At 36.3% G+C, this 17,185-nt stretch overlaps 1 protein-coding gene across 6 annotated transcripts in view; it reads left to right on the top strand.

The window, feature by feature from the left end:
* Positions 1-1,378: 1,378 nt before the first annotated feature.
* The window catches only part of CNTNAP4 (contactin associated protein family member 4), a 393,297-nt gene continuing 377,490 nt past the window's right edge, over positions 1,379-17,185 (top strand). For all 6 annotated transcript variants that reach the window (XM_023556694.2, XM_010596846.3, XM_023556696.2 and 3 more), the window contains exon 1: positions 1,379-1,841. In XM_023556694.2, coding sequence (XP_023412462.1) covers positions 1,757-1,841 — 85 coding nt within the window. In that variant the 5' untranslated portion in view covers positions 1,379-1,756. The remainder of the gene's footprint in view (positions 1,842-17,185) is intronic.

The following is a 17,185-nucleotide window of genomic DNA, read 5'->3' as shown; positions in this document are numbered from 1 at the left end:
AGGGGCAGTAAGACCTAGGAAAGAAAGCAGAAAAGCAAGAGTTCAGTTCTCAGCACTTTTATTTGTTAACTTTACGACCTCATCAAATCATTTAAATTCCCTGTTCTTCTTTTCTCATCTGTAAAATAGGAAAAGCAAAAATATCTATTCTGCTTTATTTGCAGGCAAGAGCTAAACAAATGTATTTAGCTCTTATGGTTATACAGGAGGATGCTTCCGTCATCTGCTCCCCGCCCCCCCCCCCCCCGCCGTGCATTCCATAGCAAGGCTGCTGGTGCTAAAGGTTTCTTCCAATTTGTAATCACAAGGAGGTACTTGAGAACTCTAAGATTCCCACTTTTATGAAATCTAGCACATCATCAGTTAGAAATCTTGACATTTAGTTTAAAGAGATTATTTATCCTCTGTGAGACCATGTGATATACTTCCATTTATGTAATATTACCCCATCATTTAAATATTTTAATATTATATTTGAGAAACGGTACCATCCACGGATCAGCTGCATTAAAACAAACCCATTGCTGTTGAGGCAATTTCTTACGGAAGCTGACTGCCACATCTTTCTCCTGTGGAGCTGCTGGTGGGTCTGAACTGCCAACCTTTTGGTTAGCAGGCAAGCACTTAACTACTGCACCACCAGAGCTCCATAGCCATTAGTAGAGTGATTTTTCTGAAGTCACATTGATCTTCAGAATTTAAGCTTACTCCTTTCTTCACCAGACCATTTAAATTATGTCTCTGCATTGTTTAGGGTTGGTGTGAGTGTGGGGGGTGGGGGGTGGTGTTCTCTTTCTTCGGTATTAACATTGTTTTTCATTTGGGGCCTTTTGGGGATTCTTATTAAGTAATTTGATTGTAGAACACTACAATGTGATGCATTTGTCCAAAGACACCCATCCTGTGCATTTAATTTGCAGAGTTATACTCCTGATGTACTAAAATAAGAAGTGTTAATTTCTTGCAGACTATTATCAAATGATTCTAAATATCTGCCAAACAGGAATGCCTGTTCCCATGTTAGGAATTTCCATAATAAAGCTCTGGCACCAGAGCTGAAGAGGATGGTTTTATATAAACAGAGAAAAACAACAGCAGTGAGTATTCTCCCTGAGGACAGTTTTAGCTACAGTTTACCAATGCTGCTTAGTTATTTCTGTCTTATTTTATGCTTTTGTTTTGAAACATAACGCAATTTTACCTGAATGCACCCCTGGATATTCAGGAATTAGCTCAGTATGTTGACTGAAAATGCAAGACCTCTGGAGAATTGGGAGGCGCCCATGCCTTGCCCCTTCCCCCACCCACTCCTCTCGCAGAGAGAAAGGGGTTAAGGATGATTGGAGGCTAGAGGAGAGGGGAGGGTGCCCCGAGGAGGCCCATGAGGCGAGGCGCTTCCCGCGCCTCCAGGTCTAGCTTTCATCACCGGTGGGAGCTCTGAGCGCTGCCTTGAATTTGAAAGGGGGGAGGGGGGGTGAGGATGCTGCTGCCAGTTTCACAGACCGCTGCTGCGAGGAGTGGGCGTGGCCTCGGTGGTGTGGATGCTTGTTAGAAAAGATGCTGGGTGCTTTTCAGTGAGGAGTCAGAACAGTGTGTGTGTGTGTGTGAGTGAGAGAGGGAGAGAGAGGGACAGAGGGAGAGACATAGTGACAGAGAGACAGGTGCTGAAGAGCCAGACAGAGCTGGGAGAGAGTCTGAGAGCAGGACTGGAGCGAGGAGAGCCACTCAATCTTTTTGGAGTCCAACGAATGTGAACATGGGGTCTGTCACGGGAGTGGTCCTCAAGATGCTACTTCTGTTATCTACTCAAAATTGGAGCACGGTCCTGGCTGGGAATTCCTGTAAGTATACAGCAAATGATTTAAAACTCTAGGGGGGCTCTCTGCAAAACTTTGATCCTGTTGTTTTAATGATTATTATTTGCAACTGGACTTGCTGCAGAGCACATAGCTGTAAATGAAGCACCGTTTAACAATCCAGAAAATATGACTGAGTTAACACTTGTCTTTCCTCTTGGTCTGGTCAAAATATAGCAAAGTATCATTTCCCTTTTTGCATATTAGCAGAATTCCATCCTCTTTTCTTTGAATATTCATTCAGAAAGCTCAAGTTCTAGTAAAACACTGAATTAGCATCTTAACCAGGGAGGAGCCTGCGAATGTCTTCATTTCTTCCTTTTTTAAGATGACTGAATTGTGGTGGAATTATGTCTAACCGGAGAACAATGGGCAGACTTTACATTGTGCTATATTATATATTAGCTCAGATTTTTGAAGTTTGCAATTTGGCAGACTAGTAGCTGGCTACATCTTTAAGATGAAGACGCCAGGCTAATCACCGAAATGTACTGCAGAATTCAGGAGCAGAACTCGTAGAAGCGAACTCAGTATTAAGAACCATGGCCTCACTGTTAAGAGAAGAAGGCTTGAGCACTCCTGAAAGAGGGGGCCTGATCCTACATTTTGTTGAAAGGGAAACAAACATTCAGGTAATTTTGCAAAAGTAGTCTTCTTTCGTAGCTGAATTTTAAACTTTATAAAATTGTCATTGAACGTTCTGAGTCTAGTTGATTCCGTAAATATTTATTCAAGCCTTACTTCTCATTTAAGGATCATCCAAAATAATCGAGCAGAAAGTTCTTCATCCACTTTTTATTAGAGATAGAAAAAGTTTTATTTAGATTAAAATCTCTAAAAAGGAGAATTTTCCCTTGATGAGTGGTTAACAAGCTCTGTATATGCAACTTTTTATCTCTTGGGTTTTAAAGGAAAAGCTCATTTGTTCTTCGAGAAAGAACAGGTAGGCCTGTTTAGGAATTTATGTCGCGACTTTATAACCAGGTTTTCACTTGAGAGGCGCAAATAAACGTGCACCCAGCACTTGAGGGGCACAAATAAACCAGAGCCTGAGTATAGTCACTTGCCTATACTCAGGCTCTGATGTGGGAAAAACATTACAAATGAACTAACCTTTGTCAATCAGAGTCCATTCACACTGCAGGGCTACTGTGGAAAGAAGAGAATTTCCCTCCAGATGCTGCACTGTGTTTCAGATTAAATTTTAATTCGGGTGTATGCGCATCCCATGAGTCAATAAGATTTGCATATTTTCACCTAGTGGAAATCATGGAACCCTCTAATGGTAGCATTTGTTTGCAATGAACTACCACCACCACCACCACCAACCAACACACACACACACACACACTAAGTTTTGTAGAAAAGTCAGAATAAAGTAATTCATCATCCAACTACTGAAGTTCAACAAAAAAGGAAGGCACTAGAGGTCACTCTTACAATATAAAGTACATCACTTCAAGCATCCTGCCCTAGGAACAGCAGGGCGAAGTCTCGCCCAGATGCAGTCTTGTCTTTGCAATGCGCTGCCTGCAGTTGAGTTTATAATGATATGATTAGTTGGTCTAATAATGGTTTATTTTGTGTTCTTGAAGTTCGACAGTAGGCATACAATGCAGATAGTCAGTAAATCCATGTCCTTTGTCATGTATCTCTAGTAAAGCTGCTGAGAGGAATTGAGAAAGGCACAATATTCATGTCTGCTTAGCTCTGACTGACATCTGAAATTCCAGTCCTCTTTCTGTATTCCTTGAGCCTTGATTTGTTCAGAAAGCAAGTTTAGTGCTCTTCCAAATGCTTAATAAACTTAAAGAATCTATAGAATTTTAAGCTATTAGGAATATTTGTATATTAGAGTTCTTGTTTATCCATGTTAGGAGTTGATTGTTCCTGAAGTGTCAAAAAGTCATTTAAATCACCTTATATAAAGTTGCATTAGTAATTTCTTGTTAATATCACTTTGACAGTATAATTATCATCTGTAGATACAATAGAAAAAATTTCTCCCAATTTTCATTTTATTCCTTGTTATTTGGGGAGTATTTTCTTCTTGAAGTAAACAAGGTCTAAAAGTATGGCATCTCTTATTACCAAGTCATGGTAGAGAGTGCTCCTTATGTTTTATCCTTTTAAGAAGAACAAGTATATATATTTGCCAGCCAAGTTGGCCCTTAGTGCATGGAAAAGAAACCAGCAGCATACCAAAAACCCATTGCCATTGAGTCAATTCCGACTCATAGCGATCCTATTGGACAGAGTAGAACTGCCCCATAAGGTTTCCAGGGAGTGCCTGGTGGATTTGAACTGCTGACCTTTTGGTTAGCAGCCAGACTCTTAACCACTATCTTAAAGTATTATAATAACTGCAGTAATTCTGCTGGACAAGACATATTAACAAAAAAATTAATCCTAAGCACCAATATTAAAGTCAAGGAGAACTGAATATAAATACAGAAAATTAAAAGTCTCTCTCAGATGTATACAAAGACTTCTTCCTTCATTTACAACTGATTCACCAGGAGCAAATCTGTTCATCCACTGAGTCAGCCAGTGCTGTCAATGTGAAAGCTGTCATGGGACAGAATTCTGTAAACCCAGGACAGCTCAGGGAGTAGATGGACTTTAATTTCAATGTCAGTTGACCCAATTAATCAACAGAGATTTTTTACATTACAAGATTCTGTATCTATCTGTGTGTCTGTATGTCTACACATACATGTATATTCTATGTATATGTGCATGTAAATATATATAAGCTGCTAGACTCATGTGCTTGCTCATTTTTGGTGGCCCTGCCTACTCCTCCTCTGCCTAAAGATTAAGTTTGTTGAATGGACCACATTCTTTGCCTACTAGTACCCTATCTGACATTTCAAAAGCAATGAACAAACTCCAGGTCCTTCCTCTTTGTTCTGGTCGAGGCGAGTTTGTTATTATATCAAAGTGTCCTTTTGATGAAAGTTTGTAGACTGATCCTCATAGAAGGGCTTGCTTTTTGAGAAGTGCATAGGCTGTTGTTGATTTCTTCACTTGCTGTTGAGAGACATGCACCAAGAAGGTGGGACCTCTCTTTATTTTCTAATTACTCCTATGAATCCATAGTTTCTTTCTGAACTTTAAGATGTTGTTGAGGAAGCAGCCAGCTCTCCAAAACGGAAGGAACAGGTATAAATAGTAAGGTGGACAAGAGTTTTGCCTTTATTTTTACTCCTGCAGACCATGTGATGGAAACTATGGCCTAAAATATGCTGAACCTTACTCTGAGAATAATTAATGCTCACCAAATAGCTCATGAGTGACGTAATTAGAAGCTAACTTCTGGTGCACTCTTCTATTTGAGAGAAAGCATAACCTGGTATTTACCGTGAAAAAAAAAACCACTGAAGAATTTGTTAAAATCAGCAATAGATGAAGGTGATTACCTGAGCCTCTTATGGGCTCTGGGATGCAACCCAAATGCAGCTGGACTGATTTCAGATTGTTAAAGCTCAGTCTTGTAATTCTTTATAGAAGTTTCCTTGTTTATGCAACCTCCCCAGAATTTCCTTTCCATAGCAAAAAATAACGACAATACAAGGTACTGATAAAATATGATGAGATAATGCAATGTGTGAATGGTTGACCTTTAGATATAAAGATGAGCACGCACTTTGATTTGTTTTTCTAATAGTAATGCTGATTTGTTTTCATCCATCTGGTACATTCTCCATAACATAACATACTCCCTGTTATATCCAAATCATTTCTGACAAGGGCTTCTCTCAGCTCTGGAGATAATACAGCTCGTAGGCCAATATGGAGATCAAACACCTGACTTTCACATAATGCCTAGTGCTTACTCTAAGTAATAAACATTACTAGTGTCTTCTAAAATTAATTTCAGAATTTGTATCATATGTGAACAGTTTCTTCACTGGAGCCAATCTGTGTATTTCGATTGAATTGCTTTACCCCTTCAATGAAAACGGATCAATAGACTTGCATAACGAATCGTAATATAATGTAATATTTAGTTAAGTTTTGGCAAACTGTAGGCCCATGGGCCAGATCCAGCCCACCACCTATTTTTGTACAGCCCATAAGCTAAGAATGGTATTTGCACTTTTTAAAGTTTGAAAAAAATTAAAAGAATTCTTCATGACACATAAGAACTATGTGAATTTCAAATTTTAGTGTTATCCATTCTTCTCATTAGTAGAACCGTATGACAAAAATTTGTATTTTGTTATTATATTTTGAATTTTAGCAATAAAAATTTGAGGAAATTGTTTTTCCTCTTGTTATATATGTACCTACATAATACAGTATTCCTGATATTAGCTAAGTATTTACTCTCTGGCTCTTTGCAGAAAAAGTTTGTCGGCCTCTGATTTAAATAATAAACATATGATATAATGATGAGGCATTGCGATAGTGTATAAATTATTTTTTACAGTAAAATTTAGTCTTACTTACTTTGCACATAAATACATACTTGTAGAGTTGGGGTACTGAAAGATAGTGCTCCTGTTGCCAGGGACTACAACCGAAGAAACTTTAACGTTAGTATCTTTGTCACATGTTTCTTCTTAAGGCTTTGCTATTCCGAAATCTTGCAGTTTCAGTGGGCATGGATATTTGTAAAGTTTCTCAGCAGTTTTGGTTGCTATAGGGGTACATTCAGTCTCAAGTATTACTATAAGAAATCCAATAAAGTGAACAAGTAATTGTATCTTAGATATTTTGAATAAAAATTCTGCTCCTCTTTTATACTTTCATGACTGTAAAATAATCCACTCCGCACCAATCAGAAACTTGTATTTGGAATCAGGGATTGTGTGAGGGAAATAATCTTATAAAAGTGTTCCTGCCTCTATGACTGACTTTTAAAGCAGCAGCTTCCAAAAAATTCTGAAATCAGCAAACTTTCTAGAATAAATTGAAAAGCAGATTTTCATTTAAACACAGTCCACTGAGATTTCATAATAATTAAGTGCCTTTCGCTTACTCCTGCCAGTACAGTTAATTTTTATATAAGCGCCTGTCCATCTGGAATTACATTTACTTTTCATTTCTAAGGTCTAATCACTGATCTTATTTTATTTACATTATACTATTTATGATAGTTTTTTTTTTAAACTTGTAAGTTAAAAATATGATGGGGGATAATATTTTTAAAATTATTTACTTGGTAGTATTTCTTTTCAAAATGGTCATATGTTAAAATATTTTACTTTTCACAGTACTGTTTTTAATGGCTAAGCTCTAATGAAGATTTCTAAGTCTTGTCAAAAGATCAATTTCCAAATCAATGACAACCTAGGGCATTCTCATAGAGCTTACTGAAATGGGACTTTTTCTGGGTGCCTGAGCAAGAATTGTGATAGGGTTCATGAATATATCATTAGCGATAATGATGTTGGCATTGCATGACTTAGATGTTTTTTAAAATAGATTATCAGTCTTGCTTTACAAATACAAATTTTCTCAATTCAATACTATGTTTAGAATTTGAATGTCCTTTACCTAAGATTAAACAATATTGAAGCCTTAATATTGTCAACCAATGACTCGTATGACCTTTTAAAGGGTCCAATTAATCATAAATTATCTTAAGAATTTTTTTTAGTATCCTTTTTAAAGTCTTTTCCTTTCTTAGTGATTGAGAAAACCCTGGTGGCATAGTGGTTAAGAGCTACATATGCTAACCAAAAGGTCGGCAGTTTGAATCCACCAGGTGCTCCTTGGAAACCCTATGAGGCAGTTCTACTCTGTCCTATAGGGTTGCTATGAGTCAGAATCGACTCAACAGCAATGGGTTTTTTTTTTTCCTTCAGTGATTGAAAGTTTACAGAATGGCCCAGCCTTGAAAACAGGAGGAAGAATAACAAACAAAAATCTATGTAACATTGTCACACAAATCCTAGATATGCATATTCGAATTGGTAGGTAAATATTCCTGAAGAAATATTAAAATCTGCATACTTTGATCTGATTTTTCAATGACTTAGTGTTTCAACCATTGCTTAGCTTAAAAAAGTTTTGTTCATTTTTATTGATTCAGAAGTTTTGGTTGGCTCAAATAGCTTGTTTAATCTTTGTCCAGAGCCATTGCAGTTTTTCAAATTAACTACTATGATAGGCAAGGGTGAACCCATCATAGAATATGTGCCTAAAATAGATGTTTCAGGAATAAACCACAATCATGTGGTGAAGTGGGCTATCGCGTTGTGTGGTGGTGGTAGTGAGGGGTGGTGAATTCCCACAGAATATATGGATAATTGTTTTAATGAGTATTTCAGTTTGGAGTTTTTAGAAATACCCTTTAACAAATAGATCTCCAAAAACAGGTCCTGAGTTGTGACATCAAACACTAAGTTCAGTTTGATTTTGGTTACTTTACAAAGAAAAATAATAAAAAAAATAATTTCCCCAAATTTAAATGGAGACAGAAATTATTGAGCTTTACTGGACACTGTGACTCTCACTGGAAGTCCTTAAAGGAAGAGCGAACCCATCAAAAAGCTTCAAGTAGCTGAACGAATTTATATGGAATAATTTGTCCTTAAGGTCAGCATCGTTAAGTTGAATATGTTGAGGTTTAAAAATTCTTGAGAAATACAAAATAGTTTATTCACAACCCTAAGTTAAAATAAATTGCATTTCTAAATAATAAAAGTGTCATTGACCATTGGATTGTCTTCTTAATCATATTTTTGGGGAAACTCTGAGATTTCAATATTTAGACTTTTTTGGTAAGTTCTATGGTTGTAATACCTGATTGCTTCAATTATGTAGGTATGTATGTATATGTCTGTATTTATTTCTTTGACTTCTGAATCTGGCTTTACTTTCTTTTATCTATGATTTTAGACCTTCCAAAGAATCAGTCACCCCGGGGGCCTGGTTGGTCTGTTTTGGTAAAGACCAAATCTGATAAGCTATTGAACAAGTAAACATGTACTTGTTTCTCAATTGTTTGGATTATAAAGTTTTTTGCCAAAATGTCTTTTGTCAAAATATTTACATATTATGGTACCTAAAACTACAGTCTTGGGTAATGATATATATGCAATATATATATGCAAATTATCATTACAGCTTAGGTTCGGCCACTGGAAATTGATATTCTGAAGAGTAAGAATATGTGCTTGGTTTGGTATTTTTTTCTTCCAATGAATTTTTGTCATGGTTCATGGCAAAGTGGTACTCTGGTAATAAAATTGGAGAAGTAGCATAACAGGAGGTAAAAACAAGCCTGTTTATGTTACAGTTAATGAGTCATTCCAATGTAATAATTGGAAAAGTGAGTGAAGCCTGAAAACATTTGACCCTTTAAGTAGTTTAGAACGCGTAACTATAAAATTTTTAACGCCTGAAATATTTATTAGAGCAGTGATGAAATTTACCTCTAAGGTTTTTGAATCACAATGGAAAAAGAAAAAAAAACATAACAAAAAAACGGCATGCTATGTATCAGTTGGCCTATAGCTCTAATTACCTTTTTTTTTTTTTTTATTAAGTACCTCTCATTACTGGCAGTGCTCTGGAGTAAGATAGCATGTGCTTCTAAATTGTTAAGGACGTATTTGTTTCTGTAACCATTTTTTTCCACTGACAATTATGGCGCTTACAGCTGGGTCGAAACAGCATGCAATGTATAAATTCACCTGCCTTCCTAAATTACATTCATTATATAGTTTTTAGACAAACTATAACCTGTAATTCCATTACTTGACTTGCTCTGCATTTATTACTACAGAGAGGTTTTTTTTTTTTTTTTTCCCTTTGAATAAGGGCACTGATTAACTGTCCTAGGAATTTTGTTGTAAGCCTTGGGGAGTTAGTAGTTGGCCTGGTTGATGTTGAACAGACAGCTGAATCCTCTGGCACACAAATGAGATCCCCACACACTCCTGTCAATATAAAATAATTAACTTTACTACTCCAGAGTGAACAGAGGGATTACTTAGAAAATCTGAGCAAGTTAAATTTCTGTCTGGGTTAATAGATTTGGTCCAAAAGATTATATGTATATTCAGATTACAGCCAAGAGAACTCTGTGGAACAGCTCTACACTATAACAACTGATGCTGCCTTGAGTTGGAATCGGCTCATCAGCAATGAGTTTTTGGTTTTGGGGATGAATAATAAGGTTGTTTCTTACTTGTCACCCATACAAGAATAGTCTTTGGTGTTTCGTTTTATATTCTTTTTGGTGTAACTATGACCGCTATTTAATTTCAAAATATTTTCCTTGCCCCGAACACAAACTCTATACCCACTAATCAAAAACTCCCCATTTCTCTCTTCTCCCAGTCCCTGGTTGCTATTAATCTACTTCTGTCTCTATGCGTTTGCGTCGCCTATATGTTTCATATATGGTGTCACACAGTATTTGTCCTTGTTATATGTCGAGAGTTTCTATTTTTTCATGAGTTGATTTAAATAATTTGTGTGTGTCTAGGAATTTGTCCATTTTATCTGTTGTTGTTGTTAGGTACAATCTAGTCAATTCCGACTCATAGCGACCCCATGTAGAACTGCCCCGTACGGTTTTCTAGATTGTAATCTTTACAGCAGCAGATCACCAGATCTTTCTCCCTCAGAGCTGCCCTGTGGGTTCAAACTGCCAACCTCTCGGGTAGCCACTGGGCACTTAACCGTTGGGCTGCCAGGGCTCTTCCATTTCATCTACATTATCTAACTTGTTGCTGTGCAATTGTTCATGGTATTCTCTTATAATCCTTTTTATTTTAGTAGTAACATTCCCAGATTCATTTCTGTTTTTAGTTTATTTTTCTTTGTCAGTCTAGCTAAAGGTTTGTCAGTTTTATTGATCTTTGCAGAGAACCCACTTTTGGTTCCATTGTTTTTCTATACTTTATTTATCTCTGCTGTAATCTCTATTATTTCCCTCCTCTGATTGCTTTGTGCTTAGTTTGCTCTTCCTTTTCTAGTTCCTTAAGGTGTAAAGTTAGGTTATTGATTTGAGATCACTCTTTTTTTAATGTAGGCATTTACCATGATAAATTTCCCTCTGAGCAGCACTTTTCACTGCACCCCATACATTTTGGCATGTTGTACTTTCATTTGCACACATCTCAAGTCTTTTTAGTTTCCCTTGTGATTTCTTCTTTGATATATTGGTTGTATAATAGCATTTTGTTTAATTTCTACATTTTTTGTGAATTTTCCAGCTTTCGTTATTGATTTCTAGTTTCATCCCACTGTGGTCAGAGAAAATACTGTGTATGATTTCAGTCTTTTAAAATTTATTGACACTTATTTTGTGACCTAGCATATGGTCTATCCTGGAGAATGGTATACGTGCACTGGAAAAGAATGTATTGTATTGTTGTTGGGTAAAGTGTTCTATAAATGTCTTTTAGGTCTAGTTGGTTTATAGTGTTGTTCACATTCTCTGTTTCCTTGTTGATCTTCTGCTTAGATGGTCTATCAGTTTTAAAAATTTTATATTGAAGTTTCCAACTATTATTTTAGAATCATCTATTTCTCTCTTCAATTCTGTCAATATTTGCTTATATGTTTTAGATTTGTTGTTAGGTGCATATATATTTATAATTGCTGTATCTCCCTCATGAATTGACCCTTTATCATTATATAATGTCTTCTTTGTCTCTTTTAACAGTTTTTGCCTTAATAAAGTCTGCTTTGTCTGGTATTACTATAGCCACCTAGCTCTCTTTTGCCAACTATTTGTATGGAATGTTTTTCCACCTGTTCACTTTCAACATATTTGTGTGTTTGGCACTAAGATGTGTCTCTTGTGGGTCATTAAAAATTTTTTTTTTAATACATCCTATGCATCTCTGCCTTTTGATAGGAAGCTTGAATTCATTTACATTTAAAGCAGTTGCCAATAAAGAAGGATGTACTCCTGTCATTTTTTGTTTGTGTGTGTGTGTCTTATACCTTTTTTGTCCCTCATTTCCTCAAATACTGCCTTCATTTGTATTTAGTTGATTTGTTGTAGTGAATCATTTTGTCTCTATCCTTGCTTCCTTTTGTGAATTTTTTTAGATACTTTCTTTGTGGTTACTGTGAGGATTACGTTTAACCTCCTAAATGTATAATAGTCTAATTTGAATTGATATCAACAACTTCAGTAGTATACAAAAAATCTGTTCCTATACAGCTCCATCCAGTACCCCACTTTATGTTGTTATTGTCACATATTACTTCTTTATACATAGTGTACCCAATAATATAATTATTTTAATGCATTTCTCTTTTAACTTACACAAGCTACAGCAACTAGAATTATAAACTGAAAGTACAATAAAACTGGCCTTTATATTTTCCCATGCATGAGATCTTTATTTCTTCCTACAGCTTTGAGTTACTGTCTGGTATTCTTTCATTTCAACTGGAAGGGTTCCGTTTAACATTTCTTATATATAGGGAAAATCTGTGGTAATGAGCTCCTTCAGTTTTTATTTGTCTGGGCATGTCTTAATTTAGCCCTCATATATGAAGGACTGGATGTAGAATTCTTGGTGACAGTCTCCCCCTCCCCGCTTCAGCAGTTAAAAATGTCATCCGATTCCTATCTGGCTTTCATGGTTTCTCATGAGGAATTGGCTGTTAATCTTATTGAGGGTTCCTTGTATGTGACAATTCACTTCTGTCTTGTTGCTTTCAAGATTCTGTTTTTGGTTTTCAACAATTTGATTATAAAATGCCTTAGTGTGGATCTCTTTGAGTATATACCATTGGAATTAGTTAAGCTTTTTGGATGTCTTCTTACATTCATGTCTTTCATCAATTTAGAAAGTTTTCAGCTGTTATTTCTTCAAATATTCTTTCTGCCCTTTTGTTTCTCTCCTTGTCCTGAGACTCCCATAAGTGTATGTTGGTCCACTTGACAATGTCCCACATGTGCCTTAGGATCTATTCAGTTTTCTTCATTCTTTTAGCTCCACAGACTCAAAAATTTCAATGGGCTATGTTTATGTTTATTGATTGTTTCTTCTTCCAGCTCAGATTTACTGTTGAACCCCCAGTGAAATTCTCATTTCAGTTATTCTGTGTCTTCAGCTCCAGTATTTCTGTTTGATCCTTTTTTCTAATTTCTAACTCTTTATTAATATTCTCATTTTGTTCATGCATCAATTTCCTGATATCCTTTAATTCTTTTTCCATGTTTCCTTTATCTCAAAGAAATGTGGGATTCCACAGATTAAGACTACTGCCAAGCTAGGGAGGGGATAGGGCACACCATATGTAAAACCAAAGCTTTTCTACCCAAAACCAAAGCTTTTCTACCATTGTGAAGTCACTTTTTTTTTACTCAGCATACACTTAGTTGCTATAAACCTTTGACTGGTTTCCATCATTCTGACAAAGTTCATTTTTTCAGTTCCTGCTTGTTTTTTGGTGTCTTTTTGGGGAAGGGTGGAACTGCTTATGCTGCCAGCTCAGTGACATCATTTTCTCCAGAGTGGTTTTAAAACAGTATGTGGGATTAAGAAATAGTAAATGGTATTCCTGGATCTAATTTAAATTCATCCAAAACAGAGGTACGGTATTGCACTTTGTGACTCCAAAGTGCTTTATTTTCTAGGGTATGGCATGCAGACCTCAGAATTCCCAATGTTTAACTCAGCTTCTTGATGGTTGCTGGGTACTAGTCTTCCTGAACATGGCAATGAAGACAGGCAATGACTGGAGAGATTTTGGCTTAAAAGCCACTACATAAATTGAAGCATGATTTAAGTCTAAAAGACAATGCGGTAAAGTAATACTGATACCATGAGAAGAGCATTATAAATAAAAGTTTAACATTTTTCACATCGTTCACTTTTATCTTTCAATTTTGGCTGGTTTTAGGCAAAAAAGAATCTATCTCCAAGGCAGAAAGCTGCACGAATGCTTAGTGATTCTCGTAATTAAGCATTTATAATACATATTTACATTTGCCATGTTTTAGATGTTTAGGACTTAATTAAAAGAACATTGCTAGAATAAGAGCAAGTCTATCTAAAGTGGTGGTGAGGGAATTCTGTGCAAGGTTATAAAGCTGCTCAATTAAGCTCTTTTGTTTCATCGTGTGTATGATTTCCGTGCTTATTTGAACTGTTGCATTTTTAACATAGAATCTGTATTACCATCCTGCTAAGAAAGTTTCAGGAGCCTGTAAAATGTCACGACACAACCTGTTAAGTATCATAAAATACATTACCTTTGCTAAAGGAAGAAAATAATAATTTGGGAAAGGAACTAGGATGCGTTTAAGAAAGTAAAATGTAAACACTGAAGATAACATTTGGTTTCCTAAACTCATAGCTACCTACAGGATCTTATCACAAAACAACATGATAACATAAAACATGCTATAATCAAATACCTCCTAGAGGAATGGAGAAAGTAGGCTGATAAAATATGATGTAGAGTTTTAGGTACTAAGAATAAAATTATGATCACAATAATTTGCTGTGCTTAAAACCGAGCCAACTCATTTTTTACTGGTTCTTCTAAATGAACTCATAATTTTTTCACTATATGATCGCCTATGGAAAGGTACTATGTGATTGCCTATGGAATGTTATGTATACCTTTAACATTTCATGTCGGGACGTCTGTGGTAACGAGCTCCTTCAGCTTTTGTTTGTGTGGGCATGCCTTAATTCAGCCCTCATATTAGAAGGATGGAAACCCTGGTAGTGTAGTGGTTAAGTGCAGCAGCTGCTAACCAAAAGGTCAGCAGTTTGAATCCACCAGGTGCTCCTTGGAAACTCTTTGGCTCAGTTCTGCTCTGTCCTATAGGGTCACTAGGGGTCGGAATTAACTCGACGGCAACATGTTCTTTTTTTAATTAAAAGGTCACTTTTTTACAGAATATAGAATTTCATATTTGGTGTGCATATGTGTGTATGTGTGTATTTTTAAATTACAATTGAGTTGACCCTGACTCATGTCAGCTATATGTGTGCCAGAGTAGAACTGTGCTTCATAGGATTTTCAATGGCTGGTTTTCTGGAAGTAGATGGCCAGGCCTTTCTTTTGAGGTGCCTCTGGGTAGACTTGAATCTCCAACCGTTCAGTTAGCAGCTGAGCACATTAACTGTTTACACCACCCTGGGACTCCTATATATATACGTGTGTGCGCGTGTGTGTGTGTGTACCATTCCGTGTGTATGTGTATATACGTATGTGTGCGTGTATATGTGTAATATATATGTGTGTATACATGTACACGTATATGTGTGTATTATATATATATTTGTATATTTTCCCCCAACATAAAATAGATTAGCATGAAACGAATGTATGTATCATTAATCACTGAAACATTCTCCAGAGAAGATGTCAGGCAGTTCTCTGAGTTAGCAAAATTGAGTCTCTGTGCTCATTTTCCTGCATGTGAGGATGATCTGACTGTGACATCTGTCATCTTAGTGACTGCCAGGGTTAATTTGGCTGGTATGGCTGGCAAGGCAGCTGTCCCCTTCCTCCCTCACTGCTCTCAGTGACTTCTACTACCCCTCTATACCATGTCATGAAATATTTTAAAAATGCTACACATTTTATTGTATTTAGATAAGCCTCATAATGCTTTGATTTAATCAATCTTAAGGTGTTTATTTAAAAAAAAAAAAAAAGCCTTGCCTTGCAGCTGTATTTCATTGTTAGGTGTTTTTAGCATTACTTCCCAGCATAGCAAACAAGTACCTTCATATTTTGTATTCACTAGTCTCTCTACTTTGTCCCTCTGTACCATTTTCTCTCTTTCATAATCCTTGCCCCACAGTGCCCTCTGGCTCCCATCACCTGGCCTTTTCATTTACCCCTGCTTGGATTGCCCCCAGTGACTACCCTGTAAATCCTCCTGGAAAACTTCCATTCACAGTGAACCTCACCTCCTTCCTCTATGGAGTCTTATCAAATCACCTGAACTTTCATCATTTTTTTAGCAGAAATTCCATAGAACCTTGAGTGTTTGCCTGTTCCTGCCCTGATCATAGATTATCATAGCAGACTCTCTTTCCCTGTATATATATATCTATCTATCTGCTATATAAGACCATTGAATCTTTGAAAGGCAAAGGGGCTATTTTAATCATTTCTGTGCCTAGCATAAAGAAGATATTCAGTAAATATGGAAGTAATCCTTGATGGATGGCTTGTATTTTTATTATTATTGTTATTATTATTTCAGCTGAACACCAGGAAAGAGATGAGCAGAATCAGTTTAGATAAGTTGGAGCATTGTGTGTTATTTTAATGATAAAGCCCAGAAAGTCATTTTTATTTAGGAGACTGTTTATTTTTGTAATTGCGTTTTTTGAAATTAATTTGACTTTGTATTTCGTTTAGTTGAGTACTTCATTTCTTCTTGTCATAATCTGTTAGGATCCATATTCTCATGGTCAGCCCATTCTTACTGTTTCTTGTTGTCTCCCTTTACTTTTTTATTTATAGCAATTCTAATAGGCAACTGTATCAAATCACGTTTAGAATAAAGACTCTATTAGACAAGCAAACAAAAAATATTTCTGAGTAAAAAGGAAAGTTGGAAGAGCATCCTTCCCCTTTCAGGCCATTCTTGTGTCTCTTCTTCTCCATAGCATCTCCCATCCATTTGGTAGTTTTATTGCAAAGTTCTCTTCACTTTCTGGGAAGAAGTTTTCAATTCCTTCATCCATCTTGGACTTCGGTTCCTTCATGTTGGCATTTATTTTCCATTTTCCCTTTATAGATGGTTGAAGCAAAATAAAATTACAGTTTTCTGTTTTTTCTTTTTATCATTAACTTTAGCAGAAGGGTTAACCTAGAGCTTCCTTGGTCTTCTTTGGCCTAAACAATACATGAAACATTTCTTTTCCTTACCTTTAGCAATTTTTACAAGCATTAACTAGTCTTGAACTTTTATTTTCCTCTTTTAATTGCACACATATTCTTTTTAATGAGCTTCCTATAAAACTCCTTCATATTTTTAGATTCCCCTCATGTTTCTCCCTCCTTGTCCTACATATTTGTGATTTTTATTTGCAGAAATTTAGAGTTCACAGCTTTCCACACATGTTGACGCGTTGTCACGAATAATAATAGGTATTCTTTTTTGTGTTGAGTTCTGTGGACTCTAATGCGCAGAGTGTACTTTTTTCATTTCATTCTTATACAAGCCTGTGTCTAGGTATGGACCAGTAATGTGAAATTTGTCTCCAAAAATGGAGGAAGCCAAGAGACCAAAGAAAGAGCTGGGCAACTCCAATGTGGTAGTAAAGGAATATATCAGGGAGACTTACATATGAGATGAGTCCTGGGTAGCTGCGGGACCAGAAAAGATCTCTGCACCAAGCAGTGGAGCGGGAGGGGCAGAGGTT

This window comes from Loxodonta africana, chromosome 21, assembly GCF_030014295.1.
Source record: "Loxodonta africana isolate mLoxAfr1 chromosome 21, mLoxAfr1.hap2, whole genome shotgun sequence".
NCBI classification, from domain to species: Eukaryota; Metazoa; Chordata; class Mammalia; order Proboscidea; family Elephantidae; genus Loxodonta; species Loxodonta africana.
The sequence above is the reverse complement of the archived record's forward strand: the minus strand, read 5'-3'. Positions and strand labels throughout refer to the sequence as shown.